The sequence below is a fragment of the Arachis ipaensis genome, chromosome B6 (assembly GCF_059453495.1).
Source record: "Arachis ipaensis isolate K30076 ecotype BB chromosome B6, ASM5945349v1, whole genome shotgun sequence".
NCBI lineage: Eukaryota > Viridiplantae > Streptophyta > Magnoliopsida > Fabales > Fabaceae > Arachis > Arachis ipaensis.
In genome coordinates this window covers 18498239-18523046 of record NC_142441.1, presented here as the reverse complement: position 1 = coordinate 18523046, position 24808 = coordinate 18498239, and the positions used below count along the sequence as shown (strand labels likewise).

Here is a 24808-nt window from a genome sequence, read left to right as displayed (position 1 = left end):
GTTGATTAATTTTTTACTTCTTATATCTGAAATGTGTATGTGTTAGTTTATTTTTATAATTGAAATAACCTTTAAAACTACTAGATAGATATTATACATATTATTATTAGTTAATCTACTTAATTCCCAAGTAGGTTATCGATTCTGGGTATTGGTTATTAGTTTCTTAATGGATGTACTTGTCGATCTTTTTCCGCACCCAGAACAAATTAGTTTAAGCATCATCCACGCTAAATTGCTAATTAATAAATATGACGAGCCAAGACCTAAATATTGTACATATATATTGTATTAGAAAAAGTATACCTAACCAATTAGTGGTACTGCTAGTGATGGACCAAACGATTTATGTTGGAAGATAAAAAAAAAAATACTCATTATTATTAAAAGATATATTAATTTTAAAAAAAATAAAAGTACACATTGAATATAAAAAAAATTATATCAGTTATTAATTTTTTTTTAATTTTAAAGGTATTTCTCTTTTTATTTTTATATTTTAAAAATATTGAATGATTGTTTTATTATTATCTTGATTGAATATCTCTTTTTTTTATATATGTAATTAAATAATTACTCAACCACTCGTCTCCTATTCGATTACGAAATCGACCCTTTATGATATTCATAGAAAAAAATATTCTTTCAACTTATGTCATTGCCATAAGTAGAATCAAAGCTAATTTCATCAATAGGAGAAACACTAATGGATAAATAATATATTTTTTTGTCTCAACTAACTTTTGATATAATCTACTAATTATTATTCCATTTATATTTAAAAATTGATAATCAAAACACATATCCAATATAAAATTCTCAAGCTGACTATACCAAAAATTGAGTAAAAGAGAATTCATGTGGATAAAATTTAGCTAAACGAATCAACTTTTATCAAATGCAAAAAATGAGTCACTTGAATTCAAGCAAGCTATACAAAAAAATAACTCAGTATTTACCTCTATAAAGCAATTGTTAAGCTCTTGAAGTTGTCTATCAACCACTTAATAAATTAAATCAACTTGAAAATAGTACAAGTTTGAGAACTTTTAAATTTTGCACCTTAATCTTCCTTGTACTATAAATATGTCATTCATATTTGGACCATGAATATTGTGTCTATCACAAAATACTGAAACTTTATTGAGCAAAGGATACCAACTATATATCATCTCTTATACTTTGCAATCGTTGTTTGGATACTTTAACTAATGTTATAATATTTATAATGTTTTGATATTTTTTTGTAGAGTTTGAGACAACTCATTAGTAATCCTTAATATACTTTTCATCAAATTTAAATTGAATAAAAATTCAAATGATTGAACACGATTTAATAATTGGCATGTTTTAGCTCTTTGTTCGAGATTTTTTTATTTTTCTCAATGACTTCAAGAACTTCTACCACAACAGAACAAATAGAAATCAGGTTAAGTATTATACCATAATGTAAGCCCCATCGAGTATCACCTTTCCTTTTTAATGTTGTTTCTCGATTTAAGTAGTGCCCACTAGAAGTATCTCTATTTTGTAATACAATAATTATCTTTTGCATTTGACTTTCATGGAGCATGTCTTTACGTTTATAAGAAGCTCCAATAATATTGCACAAACTAGCAAGCTAATTAAAATGTAATGCAATTTCATTCTATTTCTTTGTAACAATGACAAGTGTTAATTGAAGTTGATAAACAAAACAATGAACATAAAAAGCACAAGCATTTTTTTTAGGATCAAACTTTTTAAGCCATTAAATTTTTCTTGCATATTACTAGCTCCATCGTAAACTTGTCCACGTATTTTTGTTAAGTTTAAATTATGCTTTGCTAATAAAGATTTCAAAGCTACTTTAACGATAATATATTTTTGCTAGAAACATGGACAAGGCTAAGAAATCGCTTCATTACAAACCCTTCTATGTTCACATACTACAAAAAAACAATCATTTTCTCTTTAACAGAAATATCTCAAGCTTCATCAATTAAAACAGCAAATACATCATCTCCAAGATCATCAATAATAATTTCAGTAGTTTTACTTACAGCAGCTTTAATAATTTCTTTTTGAATCTTAGCTGCTACTAGTTTAAGATTCTCACGAACATTTTTGAAAACACGATCAATCTCTGTATTATGTTGAGCAAGAAAGTCAAAAAGCTCCAAAAAATTTCCTTAATTATTTGACTTGTGCGATTCATTATCACCACAAAATGTCAATCCTTGTCGCGATAAAAACCTAATGCACTCAATTGTTGCTATTAAATGACGAGTTCGGTAATCTCTTTTAGTTTGGTCTAAATGCTTTTGAAAAAAACTTCAATATGTTGCTTTTGCTTCATGAGTGCTTCGCATTTTCTTTGAGATTGATAATTACGAGTGCTATCATAATTTCCAACACGTGTTTGTAATTTCTCATTTTTTCAATTTGAAAAGCCCTCTTTATTACAAAAGTATTACCACTTGCACTATCAAGTTTCATAAGATAGCAACAAAGACAAAAGACAATATCTTTTGAAACTATATTCTAATCAATTGCCAAATTTATCAAACCAATCAGCATTAAATCTATGGAGAGAAGTCCTAAAATATGTTTGTGAAAAATCATGTTCTCTTGGTTGACAATAACTTTTTACAAATAAGCTTGTCTAACTTCATCTTTGTCATTTGGATCATAGTTTGAAAATTTGGGTTGTTGTCTAGGATCAGCTATCAGGCTTTTCACATTGAACTCTAAGAACTTCTTTTTATTAGAAGAGACTAATGGAGTAACTTCAGATTCTAGTGGCAGATTTTTTTAAAAATATTGATAATAATTTGAAAAGAAACTAAGAAGAGAATTTAAGAGAATAAAGACGTGACGGCTGAGAGTTGAGAATGGAAAAAGATTAACTTTAAATAGGTTAACCAATAGTCAAAAGGCTAGAGACATAAAAAAGTGAATTTGAAAATTTGAGTAATTGGGATTAATTTATTTGTAGTGGGGTCAACTAAAATTTAGAGTGGAACATATTAATATAGGTATAATTTAAAACAAAAACTAAAACAATTAGTGGGGGCAAGTGCCCCCCGTTTCTCTATGTCGGTCAATGCCTGATGCCGCCAACTATAGTCAACTAGGGGAAAAAACTCTAAAAAAAATAGCACCTAAATAGTCTCCTTAATTTCACACTCCATTTCCATTGATAATAAAAAAAAATAGCCACACATATAAACCCTTATCCTTCTTTCTCTACCCCACACCTTGCCGTCCAGCCGCACCACATCCGCGTCGTTATTTGTACCGTTGACCAACGCTGCTCAACCTCCTTCCACCACCGGCCGCCGCAATGCCTCCACTGTGAATGCTGCACGCGTTTGGACATAGAGAAAGGCCGTAGATCATGCTATCGCGTCGTGCCACAAACTAGCGAGTGAGACCTACCAACACTTACCATCACAGCACGACCTCCTCTCGCCACCAGTCACTACGAACGCCGCAATATCGTAACGTCACTACAAAAACAGTCAAAAATCGTTAAAATTACTGTCGAAAACAATTTGTCTGTATAAACTTTGCCAATAATGCTTTATTGTTGGATCTTGTCTCTCCGACATTGATTACTGTCGAAAAAATTCGATGATAAAACGTTGCAGAATGGCCAATTTTTGGGTGAGCCAATAATTATTTTTGCACCATGATTACCGTCGAAATTTTTCGTTGGTATAATGCCGAAGGTAATATTTTTTACAATTTAAAATTTTTAAAATAAAACAAATAGTATCGGATTTGTCCGAGGAAAAATTCAACCGTAATATTTTGAATTAAAAAATTTATTTAATATTTTTTATCATAATTATAACCTATTTAAAATTAAATAAAAATTAAGAAAAACTAAATGTCATTGAAATAAAAACTACAATGTATAAAGAAAATTATACACTAATAAAAAAAAACTACAATGTAATAAAACTACAATATATTAAAGTAATCTCATCAAAAGAAAACGATACACTAATCAAAATACTAGATCCTACAGGTACTTGTAGACCTCCTCCTTCTCCTCCTCTTCCGGAAGGTCTCGCTGTTAGTCCCGATGCCATAGCTCTACTGTGAGTGCTGGTGTTTTGGTTAGTGTAAGTTCAGATGAGGATGTGCTACCTTCAACACCGTTGCCCCCTGCACGCATCTGTTCGAAGTAGATGTCCATCTGCCGCAGGGATTCCAACTCCACATCCTGAGCATCCTTCACCGCCATGCGTGCAAAGAGCTCCTCGTATCTCTGCTTAGTCAAATGGAGCTACTGATCTTGATCTTCTAGACTCTAGGTTAGCCTTTGAACCTGCTCATAAAAATCCATAACACCCTATGGCTCTACAAGCCTGGTGGCTGAGGATGCCTCAAAGGTAGACGTGCGTAGGTTATCGACGAAGAATGATCTTACTTCGATGATGCGGTGTGGCGCCAGACCGCATCAGGATCCACCATGGATCTTCCCGAGGGGTTGTCGTCATTTGCCGCCTGCTAAAATTGCTGTGTCGCGGCCTCCAAGTTCTGGGTGTATAAATCCATCACATTCAATGTTAATGTCAATATAAGAGGTGATATGATAATATGTTATTGAATTCTATAAGAAGTAGATAACTCACAAAAAAATCCATGGACCGCTGATCAACAAACCTTTCCCTATTCTCCTTGAGCATGTGGCATTGTTTGAAGACCTCCGGCATCAAAACAAGACAATTTAGGGTGTTCGTATGCACATATTGGATAAGCATATTACAAAAACTGACATTAATCTAATTAAAGAAACAAAGGTAAAACAAATCAGGCATATGTAAGGAAGTTATACCATCTTCGCCTTTGTCTTTATAATTGTCCCATGTACCTCGATGCCCTGTTAGCCCTATTCGTGGCCTGACGACTTCTGAATCCCTCATCCATATCCTAGTACACATACAAGGCTTTTTGAATGTCGGGTCAAAGTCACATTGTCAGGTGGTCCCTAACTCCTCATCTATATGTCCTCTAATATCTGTTGAAGACGCTTCGTCATGCGATAGTGAAATATCTTCTTAATCATCTAATCGCGGGCCTCATCTTACGTGAATTTCTCCTGCACAGTAAAATAATAGATAGTTAAAAACTGTGAAAAAAGTAATTAAAATCATATTTGATAAGTAAATTTTTTAGAAATTACGGCAGAGTTTCACCAATTATTAGCGACCTCTACGAGATGTAATTTTAAATTTTTACAAACCCAAACATGTCTTTAAACAATTTTAACAAAAATTTGACAGAGTTTTTCCTTGATTCAGAGATCTATACATAAAAAATTTCTTAATTTTCACATGAATACAATTGCAACTATATATTAAACCAAAGAAACATTTAAGCAAACATAAAATTCTAGCCGTTCTAGTGTGCAAAATCCCTTATTACTCCATAATTTTTCAGCAAACAAGGATTTCAACAAGGTGCCACTAGACAACATTTTTCCACTTCCATCCTAAAACTCTATCCTAGAAAAGTATGTCCAGCATAAAACTTAAACAAGTTAATAAACAAATTAAATTTAATTACATTTTAAAACAATAAACCAAAAACCAACCTAATTAATTAAACCCTAATTACTCTAAACTAATTTAAACCTTAAACCCTATCAAAATTTAACCAAATCTAACAAAATTATTATATTAATAAAATTCTAATTACCCTATACTAATTACTCTATACTAATTACTCTAATTAATTCAATTAACTTATATTATACTCTAATTAATTCTAATTAAATCTTAATTAACCCTAATCAGTCCTAAATAAGCCCTAATCAATCCTAGTCTAATAAAATTCATATATTAATATCATAAACCCTAAACTTAACCTAATCTAACTAAAAGAATCTAACCTAAACTAACATAATAGACTAAACTTAGGATTTTGAAAAAATCAAAAAAATAAAAAACAATGTGGCGGTAGGAGCTTACCTTAAGAGACAAGCGTGGAAGCAATGATGACGACGACGCCTCTACGTGGTCACAGCAACAACAATGGAAGCAACAGCGGTTAAAGGAGGTTAAAGACATTCTTCCTTCGCGCAACACCACTCACGATAGCAGGAAACGAGATAGCGGCGGTGGCAGAGATAATGGTGACAATGGATCTCAGCGCCAGCGATAATGGAGGGACATGGTAGTGAGAGAAAATAAAGGCAACAGATATTGTGACGGTGACAACGACGGTGGCCACATCGAAGGTTACTCACGGCAACAATGGAGGATGGTAGAGGGTGGTGGCTGCGGCAATTTAGGAGAGAAGAAAGAGAATAGATGAGAGCGAGAGAGGGAAGATTCAGAAATGAGGGAGAAGGGGTGTGAATTTGAATTTAGGTTAGGTTTTCCATCAAACTTTTTGTCGAAAAATCCAGCAGTTACATTGGTTTTAGGCTTGGTTTGGTAAAGCTTTTTGAGGAGGTGCTTGTGCTTTTTAAAAGCTCAAGCTCCTCATTTTGTGTTTGGTAAATAAAAAATACCATGTGTTTGTGTTTATAGTTTTTAAAAGATCGGGGTACTTTTGAAAGCACCTAACATAGAGCTTCTTAAAGTTGTCTTGTACTTTTAAAAAATTTAAAAATCTAATATAACCTTATATGTTAACTAATTTTCAAATTTAATGCTTACATTTATGTCTATTATAGTATTTTTAAATTTTAAAAACTATTTTACCAAACGCAATTGATAATTTGATATTGTTTGTATTTATTGAAAGCTATTTTTGATTTGATTTACCAAACATAAATGCTACAACTTTTAAAAAGCCATCTTTTAAAAGTTAACTTTTATAAGCTACTTTTGAAAAGTAAAAACTTTACCAAACTAAGCCTTAGTAAACAAAACGACGCTTTTCAAAATTTTAATCACCGTCAAATTTATCAGTCGTGAATTCAAACGGTAATAGGTGCGCTATTTTAATTTAAATTCGCGCCAAGAGTTATTGTCGGATTTTGAGACAGATTAGTTAATACGATAGTAATGCTTATAGCTCAACAAAGCAGTATCACTAACTGACGCAAAGTCCAACGGTAAATCTGCTGGTATTGATCAATGCAAAATCTAACGGTAATTCTGACGGTTTTCAATGAGTTTCTTGTAGTGCGTTTGGACGCAGAAGAAGGTTGCAGATCACACCATGGTGGCGCACCACACACCATCAAGTAAGGCTCACCACTCTTCTGCCACTAACGACGTTGTTCTTCGCGCAGTGGACAATGAAGAAGGACGCCATTCTTCTTCCTCTTCTTCGTTTTGTTAAAATAATTTTGGATATCTCATTGTTGTTAGGTTTTGGATGTTTTTTTTTTGTTATGTTTCAGACGTTTCTTTTTATTAGGTTTTGGATATTCTTTTTACAACGGCGTTCTTTTTCTTCTTCTTGTAGGTTTTGGATGATTTTTGTTACTTATTTGGATGTGTCTTTCTTCTAGATTTTGGATATTCTTTTTATAACGAATTTCTTCTTCTTTTTGTAGGTTTTTTATATTATTTTTATAATGATTTTGGATCTTTGTTTTCATTTGGTTTTTGTTTTTTTTTTTTAGATTTTGGATGTTTCTTTTCATTTTGGTTTTGAATGTTTCTCATGATAATTTAAAGAGTAAAGTATCATTTTTATCTTCAACGTTTGGGATAAGTCCCAAAGTTGTCCCTAACGTTTCAATCGTCCTATTTAAGTCCTTAACGTTTCAAAATTGACTCAATATTATCCTGCCGTTAGAGATCCGTTAACAGAATTGACGGCGGGACAAAATTGAGATGATTTTAAAATATTAGGTGCTTAAATAGGACGAAAACGTTAGGGACAAAAATGATACATAAAAATAAATTTTAATTTAATTTTATCTTTCAATAATATTAATTTTTTACTGTACATAATATTCAATTATTTTTTAGTTACATCTAATTAAATTACACTTAATCACATTACTTTCATTTTAAATAAATTTATTTTTTTTATAATTTTAAAGAATTTTGATACATTAGAGACAAAAGGTATATATATATATATATATATATATATATATATATATATATATATATATATATATATATTCTACAAGTTTATATACTAGTCATTCTACAAACATTTCATGATAACTAAAAATCTTTAAGAGTAAAATTATAAAAAAAATAATTTATTTAAAATGAAAGTAATATGATTAAGTGTAATTTACTTAGATGTGATTAAAAAATAATTGAATACTATGTATAATAAAAAATTAATATTATTGAAGGATAAAATTAAAATTTATTTCTATGTATCATTTTTGTCCCCAACGTTTTCGTCCTATTTAAGTCCCTAACGTTTCAAAATCGTCTCAATTTTGTCCCGCCGTCAATTCTGTTAACGGATCCCTAACGGCAGGACAATATTGAGTCAGTTTTGAAACGTTAGAGACTTAAATAGGATGATTGAAACGTTAGGGACAACTTTGGGACTTACCCCAAACGTTGGGGACAAAAACGATACTTTACTCTAATTTAAATTTATGTTTCTTCTAAAACAAATTCAAAAGAAAAAGTTGCTTGTTAGTTGCAGTTAACTGTATCCCTTGTTGATTACCTGGAAAAATTGATTATAATTATATATAATTTTATATAATTAATAATCATCACCATTGATTTTTTTATATTGGACAGGGCCTAAGGCCCAAAGACAAGAGGACACTACAAAGAAATAAACCTGGAAAACTTAGTCCTCATGGAATCAATTCTAATAAGGGGAATAAGGAAGGTGAAATTTCAAAATAGGAAACCCCAAGTTCCAGCTCTTGTCCATGCTTGGCAAGCATATGGACACACTGGTTTGGCTTTGCAGAAGACATGGCGGATCACCACATGCTCTAACTTCTTCAGTAACTCTCTCATCGAACGAACTAAAGACGATCCAACATGCATCTCTTCCAAAGCTTGCAAGATGAAGCTGACTGCACACTTTGAATCTGACTACACTATCAGGCAAGGGATTTTGAATTCAACTGCCATTTTAACCCCTACGTAAAATCCCCATAATTTTGCCAATTATTATACTTCTTCCTAGGTTTAATTTGAAGCCTCCAATAAATCTCCCTCTGCAGCCGTGAATTAATCCTCTATTCGCCCCTTTACTGTCAGCTGGAATATGGAGCCATCAACGTTGAGCTTTTTCCAACCCTTATCTGGCGGAGCCCACCCAATCATCTTCTCTCTGATGTGTTTTTAAACTCTTGTTGCTCTATTAAGTGATGTTCAAAATAAAGTGGTAATTTTCTACTAGAGCCTTAATCATATGTTGAAGACTATTATTTTGATCATATTGATTGTTGAACACAAGCTCATTGCGGTTCTACCATGCTATATTGCAAGTTATGATGAAAATAATGGTCCAAAGTGTACCATTTAGGGATGGAGTGACTTCCAGAAGGTTAGTTCTTATCCACTCCTGGTATGGTTGGGCAAAAAAAAATCACTATGTACTGTAGTATTCTAGACGGTATGGATATAGGGACAATCATGTAGTGTATGGAGTAGAGTCTCGTCTTCTCCTTGGCATCTAGGATAGCTTTCATCTTTGGTAAGCCCTCTTCAACTTCTCTTGTAGTTTGTTAATAAAGCCTCATGTGTAAGGAGCCAACTAAATGACTTTAGTCTCTGTGGTAATTTAGTCTTCCAAACTAGCTTGAAAATTCTGTCACCATTCTCTCCATCATTATAGAAAGTATCATAGGCTACTTTTACAGTGAATATACCATTTGAGGATGGGACCCATTTTGATACAATCATCCCCTATATCATGATTAGGTGCTTTGATAGTGTGCAATAAATCTATAATTTCTTCTGGAAAAACTTGATGAAGAGCTTCCCAATCCCATTCTCCCTTACCCATAGCATATGAGTCCATAGTTTCATTTAATTTCTCTGTGTCTAGATTAATTAGAGCTACCTCTTTAAGCTGCTCAAATCCCAGGATCCACTGGTCTGTCCAGAAACAGATTTTTTTTCTATCTCCAAATCTCCAAATGAGTTTATTTTAAATCTTTCCCATATCTTGGTAATCCCATACCAAGCATTTGAGTTAATACATCTTTGATAAACTTTAGGAATATCATCTTCTCCACAACTGTATTTTGCACGCATAACCTTGACTTACAGAGTATCCCTCCTATATAGAAGACCCCAGGCTAGTTTCATAAGAAAGAGAGAGTTAGAATCTTAAGCCTTTCTAATGCCAAGACCCCCTTTCTCTTTAGGTTTACACACTTTATCCCACTTGACAAGATGGATCTTCCTCTTTTCATCATTGCTGTCCCACAAAAAATCTTTACACACTTTATCAATTTTATTGTACATTGCTACTGGAATACGCATGGTTTGCATAAAATAGCTAGGAATGGTGGATAGAATTGACTGGATGAGAGTACATTTTTCTGCCATCGAAAGTGTCTTCTTATCTCAACTTGAGAATTTGGTTTTCATCCTATCAATAATGAACTGGAAATGGTGATGGTTACATCTCTTATGTATAAAAAGAACTCTAAGATATTTTTCCAAGTTTGTTGTGAGGCTAATCCCAAGTTCCTAGCTGAGTTGTTATCGAGTGTTATGATTCACATTACTGAAAAAAATATACATAAGACTTTTCAAAACTCACTCTTTGTCCCAAGTAGTCACAAAAATGTTGAAGAGCTTCCCTAATGATCTAAACTTGCTTCCTGTCCGCCTTGTCAAAAAAAGCAAATCATCTGTAAAACAAAGAAGAAAAAAATCTTAGGGCCTCCTCTAGATAGAGTAATAGGTTCCCATTTTTTATTTTCTACTAATTTATAGATTAGCTGACACAATCTTTCAAGACATACGGCAAATAAGAGAGGGAATAGAGGATCTCCCTGTTTGATTCCTCTAGTTTGGAGAGAAAGCTTTTGATGGATAACCATTTCAGAGCGAGTTCATAGTTGTAGTTGAGATACAGTGAGTAATAACTTTAACAATTGGCTCTGGAATTCCCACATCCCTGAGAGTATTAATCACAAAGTTCCAACTGAGTCAATCATAAGCCTTCTCCAAGTCGATCTTTATTGCCATGAGTCCTTTGCCATGCTTTTTACTCCTCATTGTGTGCACCACTTTCTGAGCTACTAATATGTTGTCTGCACTAACCCTACCTAGAACAAAATTTGATTGTGTATTAGATATAATAAGAGGCATGTCTTTTTTAATCTCAAAGCAATAATCTTAGTTACAGATTTATAACAAATATTACAAAGACTTATCGATCTAAAGTGCCCAAAATTTTTCGGGGAGGGATCTTGGGAATAATAGTGATAAATGTTTCATTAACCTTGGCTATATTATGGGGCTCATAAAAATCAACTTCACCTAGTCCACTAGAGATTTTTCTACCACATTCCAAGCTTGTTGATAAAATTTTGCCGGAGTCCATCACTTCCTAGCACCTTCCAACTGCCCATGGAAAAAATATCTTTAATTTCTTCCATGGATCATCTCTTTTGATCTCAATATAATCTTTGTCCTGCAACTTAGGAAAATGATTAGTAATAGAGAATATACTAGAAATCAGATCCAACAATAGAGGCATAAGGTATCAGGCCCTGAGTGAGAGAAGGAATGAGAAGAACAGAGAAAGAGAAGAGTAGAGAGAGAAGAGTAGAGAGAGAAGAGCTTGATTAGCTATGATTATGATTCAATAGTTATAGAGTTGCTATTACACTTGTATTTATACTAGATGAATTTTGTAACAGCCTAACAAACTCAAAGTACCTTATGACACATTAGCACTACATACTCTATCATCTCCCCACAAACTTAAGACCTGACAGTCAGCAATCCTGAGTTTGCTTCAAAAACTGGTGAACAATTTGGAAGACACAGGTTTTGTAAAAATGTCTACCATCTGAACACTTTCTGGAACGTGCTTGATGATAACACCCCTTTTGGCCACATGGTCCCAAACAAAACTAAAATTCGTAGCAAAGTGCTTGAATTTAGAATGAAAAATGGGTTGGCAGTAAGTTAAATGGCTCCAAGATTGTGACAATAGAGAATAAGAGGACTTTGAAGAGTCCTCGCGCAGCTCATTCAAGAGATTTTTAAGCCAAGTTGTTTCAGAAATTAGTGCAGCAATCCCCCGATACTCGACCTCGGTGCTAGATCGAGATACAACATGTTGCTTCCTGGAGGACCACACTACTAAATTAGCCCCATAAAACAAATAGTAGTCATTTGTGGACTTGCGGTCATTTGGATAGCCTTTACACTCATTCATCTTGACCTTTTTGAGTACTTCTTAGATGTATTTAACTTGATTGAGCCGAATTTCACTTAAGCTGTCAGAGGTAACCTGAATACTAAGGAAGTAGTGAAGGGTTTTCATGTCTTTAAGAGAAAATTTTGAGTGAAACTACTTGATGAAGCCATCAATTAGAGTAAAAGAGCTACCAATCAAGACTATATCATCAACATAGACAAAAGCAAATGTGCTATGACAGCCATCAAATCTGGTAAAGAGAGATACATCAGATTTCATTTCTTGAAATCTAATGGATTGAAAAGTGCAATCCAACTTAAGATATCAAGCTCATGGTGCTTGCTTGAGCCCATAGAGCGATTTGTTGAGTTTGCAACCAATGGAACTGTCCCCCGCTTCATACTCTGTTTGCTGAACCATGTAGACCTCTTCATCGAGATGCCATTGAGAAAGGTATTATTTACATCCAATTGACAAATTTTTCAACCATTCAAGGCAGCAGTAGAGAGAACCATTTTGATTGATGTTAGTTTAATAATGTGACTGAACGTTTCTTTCAAGTCATAGCCAGGTTTCTGGTGAAAACCTTGAGCAACAAGGTGGGCCTTATACTTTTGAAGTGAACCATCTACATTGTACTTCGCCTGAAAGACCCACTTGCTTCCAATTACATGCTTAGTGAGTGGCAGCTTTACCAAACTCCAGGTATTATTTCTTATGAGTGTAGCATATTCTGCATCCATAGCTTGCTTCCAATGAGGAATACCTAATGATTGCTTAACAGTTTTCAGTTCAAGGGAGGCATTGAACAGCTTGGATTTGAAAACTCCTGCCTTGGACCGTGTGGTCATGTTATGAGTGTTACGAGACAGAGGAGGAGGTGATGGATCGGGTGTTGGGAGTGGCTGGGAAGAGGATCGATGTAGTGGGGTAGGAGCAGGAGCTAGAGAGGAGGGGAGATCTGGGTTTGTAGCAGGCTGTAAGATATGTGTAGGGCATGGTGGAGAATGATGAGGGTGATGTTGAATGTGTAAAGGAGGAATTGGTGAGGGATCAACATTGTGAGAGATATGAATGGTGGAAGGGGCAGTTTGGAAAGAAAAAATTTCTTTATAAAAGACACAATGGTGTGTTATAATAACCATACTAGAGGGTAGCAAACATTAAAATCCTTTATTCTGTGTACCGCAGCCAAGAAAGACTGATGGTTCAGACCAAAAATCCAATTTACGTTGATTATAGGCCCTCAAGTGTGGAAAACACAGGCAGTCGAATACTTTAAAATTCAACTAATCTAGTTTCTTGTTCAACAATTTCTCCATCGAGGACATGTTTAGAACTGGAGTAGGTAAAATCTTGATCGACTAAGCCGCTGTGAGAAAAGCCTCTCCCCAATATTTTAGAGACACACTAGCATTCGCCATTAGGGTCAGTCCCATCTCTAAGATATGGCGGTGCTTTCTTTTCGAAGCACCATTTTGTTGGTAGACATGAGGACACGCAAAGCAATGCACAATGCCTTATTCTTGCAGGCTTTGAGAGAGACTAACATACCCCTTAGCATTATCACTTTGAAACGTACGAATTTTAGAATTCAATTGCAATTCAACCATATTTTAAAAACTTTAAAAAAAACTAATTTTGGCTGTGATCTAGATGAGATTAAGTAAAAATTCAGGAGAATAAGCATAAAGAAAGTGAACATAGTATCTAGTACCATTTATTTTAGGAATAGGGGAGGGTCCCCAAATATCAAGAGGGCAAGTATACATAGTAGAAAAATTAAAAAAAAAAAGGTAAATTGTAGGACTTGCCAATGCAACAAGCCTTGCAAACAGACTTGGGAATTGAAAATTTGACATTGCTAAGTTACAGTATTTTGAATAAAATATAAGAGGACGGAAGATCAAGCCTACTGTGCCAAAGTTTAAAGGAATTGGGAGAGGAATTTGTGACTAACAGTGCTGTTGGTGCAAGTGATGATGCTAAGCTAGGATTATGGAACTCGTAGAGTCCATTGTCCACAGATCTAAGGAGTAACACCTTCTTAGTCTCCTGATATTTGACACAGCAAAAATCATTATGCAATTCAAGGAACACATTATTGTCTCTAGCAAACTTATTGATATTAATTAAATTCTTGACGACGTTGAAGACATATAATAATAAGTTGGCAAGTTTAAACAATTTAGAGCTTAAATCATATTTAAATAAAGAGTTTTTAACATGAGTTATTTGTAAACATGTACCATCTTCAATTATGACCTAATCAGGTGACTGTCTTTTGCATCAAATTGTATGGGTATAGAGTCATGTGATGAGTTTCTCTCGAGTCAGGGTACCAGCTTGGGTCAGCTACTGTTGAAGTGCTGCAATTTGATTGTTGATTGCTAGATTTGTCCTTGGTAGTCCTGATCTCTGACTTGGTGAATTGGTGAAGCTTCTTGCATCATAATTCTTAGTATCATAGTTTCAAGACTCATATCCCGTTGAGTCTGATCCTTCATCATACCTATACCAGCATTATATATCGCAAAATGCCCATACTTGTTACATAATTTACAGACAATTCTTGTTGTTGAAAATCTTCCACCTTCTCTAAATCCACTAGTTCTGCCTCCTCTACCGCAAAAACCAAATCTTTCTCCTCCTCTAAAATTGGATTGATTTAGGAATTGGTGGTGTTGCCTTTGCCCTTGACTATCAGAGTGTGCAACATTCACTTGAATGAATAAATTCGGCTTCTTGAATCTCTTCAACATACACTCATGTGATATTAACAACACTTCCAGTTCTCCAATTAAAAAAGGTTCTACTCTAGACACCACAAAGATAATCAAGGCAGTAAATTCTTCCGACAAGCCATTCAAGATTGCCATAACATGACCAGTTTTAGATATATCATCTCCAACAGAAATCAATGCATATACGATTTCTTTTATTTCTAAGAGTTAATCACTAATTGAGCCAATTTTCTTTATAGTTCCTAATCTGTTCTTGAGTTGCATAATTTTTGCCATAACCTGTGCGGCGAAGAACGTGTTCAATCTTGACCAAATTTGATGTGCAAACTCACATCCTACCATCTTCATTGTGAAATTCTTGTTCATTGACGCTAACAGCCAAGCTTTCATATGTCCTAACAACTCATAAGAGTTAAGTACGATTTTGGTCCCTAAGTTATAGGCCGAAAATGTTTTTCGTCCCCAACTTTTTTTGCATACAAAATCGTCCCTAAAGTTTAAAACCAAATTTAAAATAGCTCTTTTTACTTAAATCTTAAAATTTTGGACCAAATTATCCATAACAAAAAAATTATAAAATAAAAAAAAAGAGAAAAAAAGTGTTTCTACTCCTATAAAGGGGGAAGGGAAGAAGAAGGAGGTGGAAGAAAAGAAGAAAAAGCTGTCCACGATTCACCTTTGTCTCTGCTTCCGTCGCCATCTCTATACGATTTTAAAATCAAGTTAAACCGTAAGGAAGATTTTGTATGCAAAAAAGGGTTGAAGACGAAAAAAAATTTCAGTCTATATCTTAAAGATCAAAATCGTACTTAACCCCAACTCATAACCTTCTAGCGTAACCTCAATTTAATCTTTTCATGGTAGGAAATTGAGCGCATCCAACTTCAATGCTATTGGCGTTGTAAAATCATGAAACGCTAATTGTGATTGTGATTGTGCTTGAGCTCCGATCTGATCATTTGGTCGTGAACTTACTTTGGAAGCCATGGCTGAACGGCTCCGATACCATTGATGAGAGTCACGGATTGTGAGATAAAAATGCGTACATTAATTATTATGGACTGATGCCTTGAAATAAACAAAATTGTGGTTAAAATGAATAATAATGAATAATGAGAAGAGATAAGTTAATCCTAACTCATCACTTCCTCTCCTCTTCCTAATTAACAAACTTGGTTATTAATCTTTTCCCTTAATTAATATGTGTAACTGATGCATCAACTAACTTGTTATAATAACATAACTTTGAGTGGATTTATTCATATTCACGGACGTTGTCTGATGTGGGGTGCATGGCTGCTCCTGTTCCAAGCCATATGCACCGGAATATATAGTCAATTAGGTCTTCACCAAACACAACATTATATGTATTAGCCTCCCTGGTTCCTTCTGGGTTCACGACTTAGAATAGAAGACATTTTTTTGTCTTTTTTATTTATTTAAGAATCTACGAACCAAATTTTTGAAAATATATATTCAATAATGGTTCAAAAAATGTCTTATATTATATAGTGATGTATAAGTTTAATTTTACTATCACCCGCGAGCTATGGACTGTTGCCGTATCATTATTAATATCTTATTGGTACACATATCATCATTAATCAGTAATCAGTATTACATTTTCAAGAGGTGTTTTTTCACATGTTGATGTAGCTAGTTAGATGTTAGTAGTACATCTATCTATATAAACCATATATAAGTACATTTATCATCTTTAATAATAATGCAACTCGTATTAACTTTGTCTTTAGTCACGTCCTGGCATCTGCCGACACATAATAATTGAGCTAAGCTAGAGAATGAAGTAATCTATAAATAAATTAGTTAAGCATCGTGTTGGACATCAACTATTGCCACATAATGGGAAGTAATGAAGCACCTAACATTTCAAAATCAAATATATTGGTGTTGATTTCCCTAGTAGCTTTGGTCTCCGTTACAAATGCCGGAGACATAGTAGTTTATTGGGGCCAAGACGGTAGAGAAGGTTCACTAAGTGCCACATGCAACTCTGGACTGTACAAAACTGTCAACATAGCATTCCTTTCTGCATTTGGAGGTGGCACTCAACCGCAGCTAAACCTAGCAAACCATTGCAACCCCGCATCAAATGGCTGCCTGAGTTTGAACAAAGACATTAAGAACTGCCAGGCAAGAGGCATCCAGGTCTTGCTCTCCATAGGAGGCGGCGCCCCTGGCTACTCCTTGTCCTCCTCCAAGGACGCTACAAACTTAGCAAACTACATCTGGAATAACTTTCTGGGTGGAAAATCGAACTCTAGACCTTTTGGTAATGTTGTGCTGGATGGTGTCGATTTTGACATAGAACTTGGTGGTGGTGCATCCTTCTATATCGTGCTGGCTAAAACACTCTCCAATCTCAGCAAAGGTATATCATATATGACTGGACTTCAAATTCTTTATTTGATTATTTTATTCCACCAACTATAGTCATCATATGAGTTAACTATACCTTCTCAATATATATGTATATGTAAATATAGAGAAACTGATTTAATAATACTTATAAAATTTTTGTTATTCAACCAATAGATATATAAGATAATTACATTCTATCGTGCACAATCATAGGTGGACAGAAAGTTTACCTAAGCGCTGCACCACAGTGTCCCTTCCCGGATAAGCAGCTGAATGGGGCATTGTCAACGGGGCTATTTGACTATGTTTGGATACAGTTTTACAACAATGGTCCTTGTGAGTTTGATGCCAATAATCCCAGAAAGTTCCAGAGGTCGTGGAACCAGTGGACCTCATCCATAAGGGCAGGGAAGTTGTATGTTGGGTTTCCCGCGTCACCATCGCAGTCGGCGGCGGGCAGTGGCTATGTGCCACCACAGGTGCTCATGAATCGAGTCTTGCCTTTTGTTAAGAAATCAAGCATTTATGGAGGAGTGATGCTATGGGACAGGTTCAATGATCTTCAAACAGGGTATAGCAGGAATATCAAGCCCAGTGTTTAATGTGTTCGTCTCAAATTCCCTTCAATCGATCTAATCTTGTATTTTCTGTCTTACGAGTGGGGTGTTATTGTTATAATAGTTTGAATTACATGGTATAAGTCATGAAGCAAATAAACGTGTGTGTTTCAACTCCTATATATTTTCAAGAGTTACAGTTGTACACCAAATTCAGCCACAAAAATCAATCAATAGTATATAATATATGTTTAAATATAAATACACATTAAAAAAAATTAAATTACATATATATTTATACACAAATATATTAATGATTGATTTTAGTGACTAATTTTAATAGAAAAATGCTAGGGGCCAGCAATTTATGTGATTTGTAGTTATCAAATAGCCATCAATGATGATTTTAATGGTGTGAGATTTTATTCAATGACTCATTTTTCTTTGCTAGTTACATGCTAGCCAAAATTTAACAAAGTTACTGACCTCTAAACTTTTTTATTTTAATATATAAATAATATTTTTATATTTTCAATTGATTCTGATTGAGTAGTGATATAAGTTCAAAGGAAAGATAGAGAATAAGTAAGTGTTTACTCAATTTAAAAAAAAACATATTAGTTATTTAATATTTTCTAAATTTAAGTATTAAATGATCTTATAACAATTTGGACGATATATATCTTCGTTTCTATCATAGAATATTATATCATGACTCAATCTAAATACTATATTATATTTTGTTGATTGACCTTAATAAATAGTAACTATATTATAGGTCTTTTTAAGTGTTAATCAGAGTTATAATGAACGTCCTATATGACAGAATTTAGTAATAAAAATAATATCAGTTCAACTAGATATTTTTTAAAAATAATTTTTTATTCAATTTTTTATTATAATATTTAAAAAAATTAAAATAAATACATCTAAATAGATTTAGTATCTTTTTTAAATTAAATACACATCTAAAATATACAAACTAAATAAACTGAATTTAAAAAACTTAACTTAATTATTTATTTTAATAATTTAAAAAATTTTAATGTTCAAATAAGTAATGAAAAAAATTTAAATAATAATAAAAAAATAAAAAATATTAAATATGTTTTTATCGAATAAGATATAAAAAATTAATTTTATTTTTAACATTTAAATTTAAATTTTAGTTTATGATTTTGGATGTATTTCAAAAATATTTTGTATATAACTTAATAATTTTAGATGTGTTATAATTGAAAAAAAATAATTTTCATCCAATTTAATAACTTTAAAAACGTTAATGTTCAAATGAGTAATGAAAGAAATCCAACTAATAATAAAAAAATAAGAAATATTAGATGCATTTTTATCGAATAAGATATAAAAAAATTAATTTTGTTTTTAACGTTTAAATTTAAATTTTAAATGATTTTAGATGTGTTTCAAAAATATTTTGTATATAACTTAATAATATTAGATGTGTTATAATTGAAAAAAATAATTTTTATGAACATACATTTTAATAATTTTAAAAACGTTAATGCTCAAAGAGTGATGAAAAATTAAAGTATAAGGGTTCAAGTGTTTTTGAGTGTTGTGTGCTCTGTTATTAGGGTTGCCGTCTGTTCTGCTCTGCTTTAGGAGAAATCCTAATTGTGAATTTTTCTCGCTCTTGTGAGTGCCTTTGGTTGAACAACGACAGCATCTACTGCCTCTCAGAGGCGTGATATGCGTGCAATTGAAGAAGAAGAGAATGAGGTATTGAGGTTTGAAGACGAGGACATTCAGGAGAGTATGGAAAAATGCAATAGGAGTTTGGTTGGAAGGTTATTGGCGGATCGAAAATTTAGTTCTGGAATGTTGGAGGCAGCTCTCTATGTAATATGGAGGCAACCAGAAGGCTTTCGGGTGATAGACCATGGAAAAAATTTATTCCAATTCTTTTTCAGCAGCGAAGTGGATATGCTTAGGGTGAAAAAAGGAGGACCGTGGTTGTTCAAAAACTATATTTTGCATCTCAAATGTTGGATAGAAGATAATCTGATTAATGAGAAAGAATTTTCATGCGTTCCAATATGGATCCAACTATGGGGTTTACCAAAAAAATATAAAAGTAAAAGACTCAATAGGAGGATTAGAGGATCGTTAGAGCAAGTTATGGATGCGGACTTGTTTGTGATGAGGGGGAAGGAAGATCGTATTATTAAGGTTCTGGTGTAGCTTGATGTTATCAAACTTTTGCATAGAATTATGAAGATTTCAGGCAATAATAACCAGATTCTGGAGGTGCAGCTCAAATACGAAAAAATTGGCAATTTCTGTCACTATTGTGGAGGAATTGGACATGAAATTAGAGCTTGCAATAGTTATTTAGAAGATTCCATGGTAGGAAAACTAAAAAAAGGAAGGATGGGGACGTGGATTAGAGTGGATCAATTTGGTCGAAGAGTTGAAGAAGACAAGGAGAATAACAACCCAAATCATAATTTCAACACCAACACACAGGATCCTAGATACAAAAAAAAAAAAACAACTCTGGTATGCCTCATTCGAGGTTTTGCCAATCTCTCAGTAAATGATAGGAGCTCGCAAGCTAGGTCGGAAGAAGAGGAAGATCAAAGTGTGAATATGGTGCTGTTGCTAAGTGACTCGGAAAAAGCAAAATCTGAGGCTAAAGGAGTTTTGAAGGAAATAAGGAAAGGACAAGGGAAAGGAAGAGGTCAGTCCTATCATAATAAATCAGTTGGTGCCTTTTCAATTGGGTATGTGAGGAGACAAGGAGAGTTTTGGAGAAGAAGAAGCTGAATTTAAAGAAATTAGCTAGGAAAGGGCAGAACTACAAATCTGTTACGGGTGCTAAAAGAATTACAACAGAGGTGGAAGAAAATTCAGCAACCAAAAAGCAATGTTTGAAGGACGGTGAGACAGCTACAATGGAAGAAGGTGCCACCTAGAATTGGGCACCCAAGGAAGTATTAAGATGTTGTCGTGGAACTGTCGGAGTTTGGAAAAATCCCTGACAGTTCACAACATACAAGGGATTATTAAATCCCATTCCCTCGAGGTGTTGTTCTTGTGCGAAAGTAAAAACAACACCTTGAATGTGGAGAGAGTCCTAAGAAGAGTCGGATTTAATTCAGTCTACACGGTAGATCCGATTGGTCAGTCTGGAGGTTTAACATTGGCATAGAAGGAGGGAGTATGTATTCAGATCTTAAACCGGGATAATTTTCTGATTCACTTTGAACTAGAGATTCAGCGAAGTAATTTGAGATGGGAGGTTTTGACGGTCCATTTGCACACGGATGAAACTATTAGGGAGGAACAATATTCAAAGTTATTACAAATGATTTAGAATGGTGGAGACCAGATTATACTTATAGGAGACTTTAACGCTATTAAAGTTCATCATGAGAAGGACAGGGGCAGACCTAAATCGGCATCATCTATAAGAAATTTTAATGACTTTATTAATGCGGGAGGGTTGGTGGATTTGGGTTACGAAGGTGATAAGTTCACATGGTCGAATAGGTAATTTGGTGGCAACTTTATCAAAGAAATGCTGGATAGAGTGTTGGTGTCAATGCGATGGAAGGTAGAATTTTCAAATGGCTATGTTAAGCACCTAGATGACATGGATTCGGATCACAAGCACTCCTTATTGATTCGGATAGGAAAGTCAGGAGAACGAAGAGAAGATTCTTATTTCAAAAGAGATGGTGTGAGAATGAAGAGGTGGTGGAATTAATTAAGTATACTTGAGCGCTAGACATGACGGGTTCAGCTATATTTAGACTGGCTGGGAAGCTCAAGGTAACTAGACACTACATAGTGGAGTGGCATCAAAATTCTTCTTCTAATTCCCAAAAAAAAAATTCTGGAAATTAAGGAAAAAATAGTAGGGGAGGCAGTTAAGGGCGATCAAGCTAATGGAGGAGCTATCAGGATATAGGAGGCTGAATTAGAAGATGCACTTGAGTTAGAAGAACGATATTGGAAGGAAAAATCTCGAGTCCAGTAGCTAAAATGGGAAGACCGCAATACAAAATTTTTTCACTCCAAATTTCACACTAGGAGTAGAAGAAATAAGGTGCAAGAGTTAGAAGATGCAGAAGAAAATGTAGCCATCAGTGCTGAAGGCATTGCATTAACAACCCAACAATACTTTGAAGAGATCTTTACATCAAGTAACCCAAGAGACCCAGCAACCGAAATTGAGGGAATCCCAACAAAAATCAATGCTACTACCAACCGTGCACTAACTAGACCGATCACAGAAAAAGAAGTAAAAGCTGCTATTTTTTCTATAAATGCTTTTTCGGCCCCAGGAGAAGATGGATTCACTGTTAAATTTTTTCAATTTTTCTGGGAAACGATTAAAGGAGATGTGTTTCAGCCGGCTAGAAATTTTTTCTCGGGAGGTAAAATCCTAAAATCCTTTAATCACATACATATTTGCCTTATTTCGAAGGATCCGAATGCAAAATTCATGAAACAAATCCGACCTACAAGCTTGAGTAGTGTTTTTTTATAAAATCTTATCAAAGATTATGGTGCACAGGCTTCAATTTGTGATGAATAGACTCATAAGTGACACACATAGTGCTTTTATTAAAGGGAGGGTGATTAGTGATAACGTTTTAATTGCTCATGAATTTATGTATTTTTTAAAGAATAACAGATATGGTGATTATGAATTAGCTCTGAAACTAGACATAGTAAGGCGTATGACAGGGTGGAGTGGAGCTTCGTTTGGGAGGTTATGAGGAAGTTGGATTTTTGCAAGAGATGGATGGAATGGATTCAGGAACTGGTGGCGACAGTTTCATACTCTGTTACTATGGATGGTCAGCCTCATGGTTTTTTTAAGCCATGTAGAGGGTTGCGTCAAGGCGATCCTTTTTCCCCCTATCTATTTTTATTTTTCGCAGAGGAATTGTCCCATCTGCTCCACAGAGGAGAACAAAGACTGGAGATTACAGGTTTGAGACTTAATCAAAGGTGTCCTAAAGCCAGTCATCTATTTTTCGCAGATGACTCAATTTTATTCAGCAAAGCTACAGAGAAAGGGTGTCAAAATCTGCTTCAGATTCTACAAGTTTATGAAGATATTAGTGATCAAGCAGTGAATCTGGATAAATCCTCAGTGTTTTTCAGCAGAAATACCCTTGTGAGCATTCGTGATCATCTATCTCACATCTTACATGTCTCTCACATTGGCAACCAGAACAAGTATCTTGGGCTACCAGCAGTTATTCAGAGATCTAAGAGAGCAACATTTTCGTATATCAAGGATAAAGTGACACATAAACTGCAACACTGGAAGAGGGCCTTGCTATCCTCAAGCGGCCGAGAAGTACTAATAAAGGCGGTGGCAACGGCAGTTTCAATCTATATTCTGAGTTGTTTTAAACTGCCAAAGACACTGGTTGATGAAATTCAAAAGCTCATGCTCCAATTTTGGTGGGGACAGCGAGGCTCAAAAAGAAGGATGCACTGGATAGGATGGAGAATTTTTTGTAGACCTAAATCTCAAGAGAGTCTTAACTTCAAAGATCTTAAAGCATTTAACCTTGCGATGTTAGCAAAGCAAGGGTGGAGACTGATAACTAAGCCACACTCTCTGATTTATAAGGTATACAAGAATAAATATTTCAAGTTCTCAAGTTTTTTAAATGCGGAGACTGGGAACAATCCATCTTGGGGCTGGCGAAGTATTTTAGAGGGTCGAAAAGTTCTAGAAAAAAGAATCTTATGGCAAATTGGTAGAGGCAGTACAATTAGGATTCAGCAAGACTTATGGTTAAGAGACTTTCAAGCAATTACTCCTAATCCTAATAACTTAGAGGGTCGAAGACTAGAATGGGTCTCAGATTTGATGCTACTAGACAGAACAAGAGAGAGAGAAAAAAATATATAAGAGAGAGAGAGAGAAACGTAGGAGAGAGAGAAAATGATAAAGTAAATACTTTATGAAGTAGATAAGAAATTAGAAAAATTCTAATATTTAAAATTTAAATTAATTTTAATTACCAACATGTTTATCTACAAAATAAGAATGTGTTTTAATTAAAATTTAATTAAATAATAATATTTAAATTAAAAGACTGATTAAAGACTGAAAATTAAAGAACAACTAATATTTTTTATTCTAATATTATATTAGAATCAAGTGTATATTTAATTTATTTTTCCAAAAACTAGTTGAAATAGGACTTTCTAAATTTTAATACGAATATACAATCCCACCAGTTTTAGAAGATGTTAATCTAACTATGGCATAATTAAATAATTATTTCTTTTATATACTAATTAATATTCAAAATTTTAAATAATATTGATACTTATTAATGTTAGTAAAATACCCACACTTAATTCGTCCCAAGATTACTCACTCACATAAGTAACACTCATATTTTTTTACCTCTCAAACTTACCAACACTCATAATACTGAGAGAGTTTCTAATATTTCAAAACATATTCATTTCATTTATAGAACACACATACAATACACAAGGCATATATGCCTTTATATAGGATTATAGGCAATGTTTCTTACTAAATTTATGAATCACAAATTAATTTTGTAATGACTACCATGCTATGAGTTGTTTTCATGAATCTTCCTTCAACGTGCATTCATGTAGTTTCCATAATCTTCTAATTTAGGTTGCTTGGCTTCCAATTTCAATTCAATTTGATTTTGAATTTTTTCAATGTTGTAGAATGTTGTAGTTATACTACTCTCTTGAATGTTCTTAAAAAATCTTCAAACTTCCAATATGTTAGCTTCTAATAATATCTAGCAAATTGATAATTATTGTATTCAACTAAAATTTTGCTTCTTCTTTGACCATTTTGACTTC

At 33.8% G+C, this 24808-nt stretch overlaps 1 protein-coding gene across 1 annotated transcript; it reads left to right on the top strand.

Moving 5' to 3' along the window:
* The first annotated feature begins 16859 nt into the window (after nucleotides 1-16859).
* LOC107645731 (basic endochitinase) lies at nucleotides 16860-18139 on the top strand. Its single transcript, XM_016349817.3, has 2 exons — nucleotides 16860-17412; nucleotides 17616-18139. The coding sequence occupies exons 1-2, from the start codon at nucleotides 16884-16886 to the stop codon at nucleotides 18002-18004; spliced, it is 918 nt and encodes a 305-aa protein (XP_016205303.1). The 5' UTR covers nucleotides 16860-16883; the 3' UTR covers nucleotides 18005-18139.
* The last annotated feature ends 6669 nt before the right edge of the window (nucleotides 18140-24808 follow it).

Bases quoted from the DNA above. Each gene is read 5' to 3' on its own strand.
- LOC107645731 (XM_016349817.3), top strand. From the start codon at position 16,884: ATGGGAAGTAATGAAGCACCTAACATTTCAAAATCAAATATATTGGTG. The intron at 17,413-17,615 runs GTATATCATATA...GCACAATCATAG, and splicing joins ACTCTCCAATCTCAGCAAAG to GTGGACAGAAAGTTTACCTA.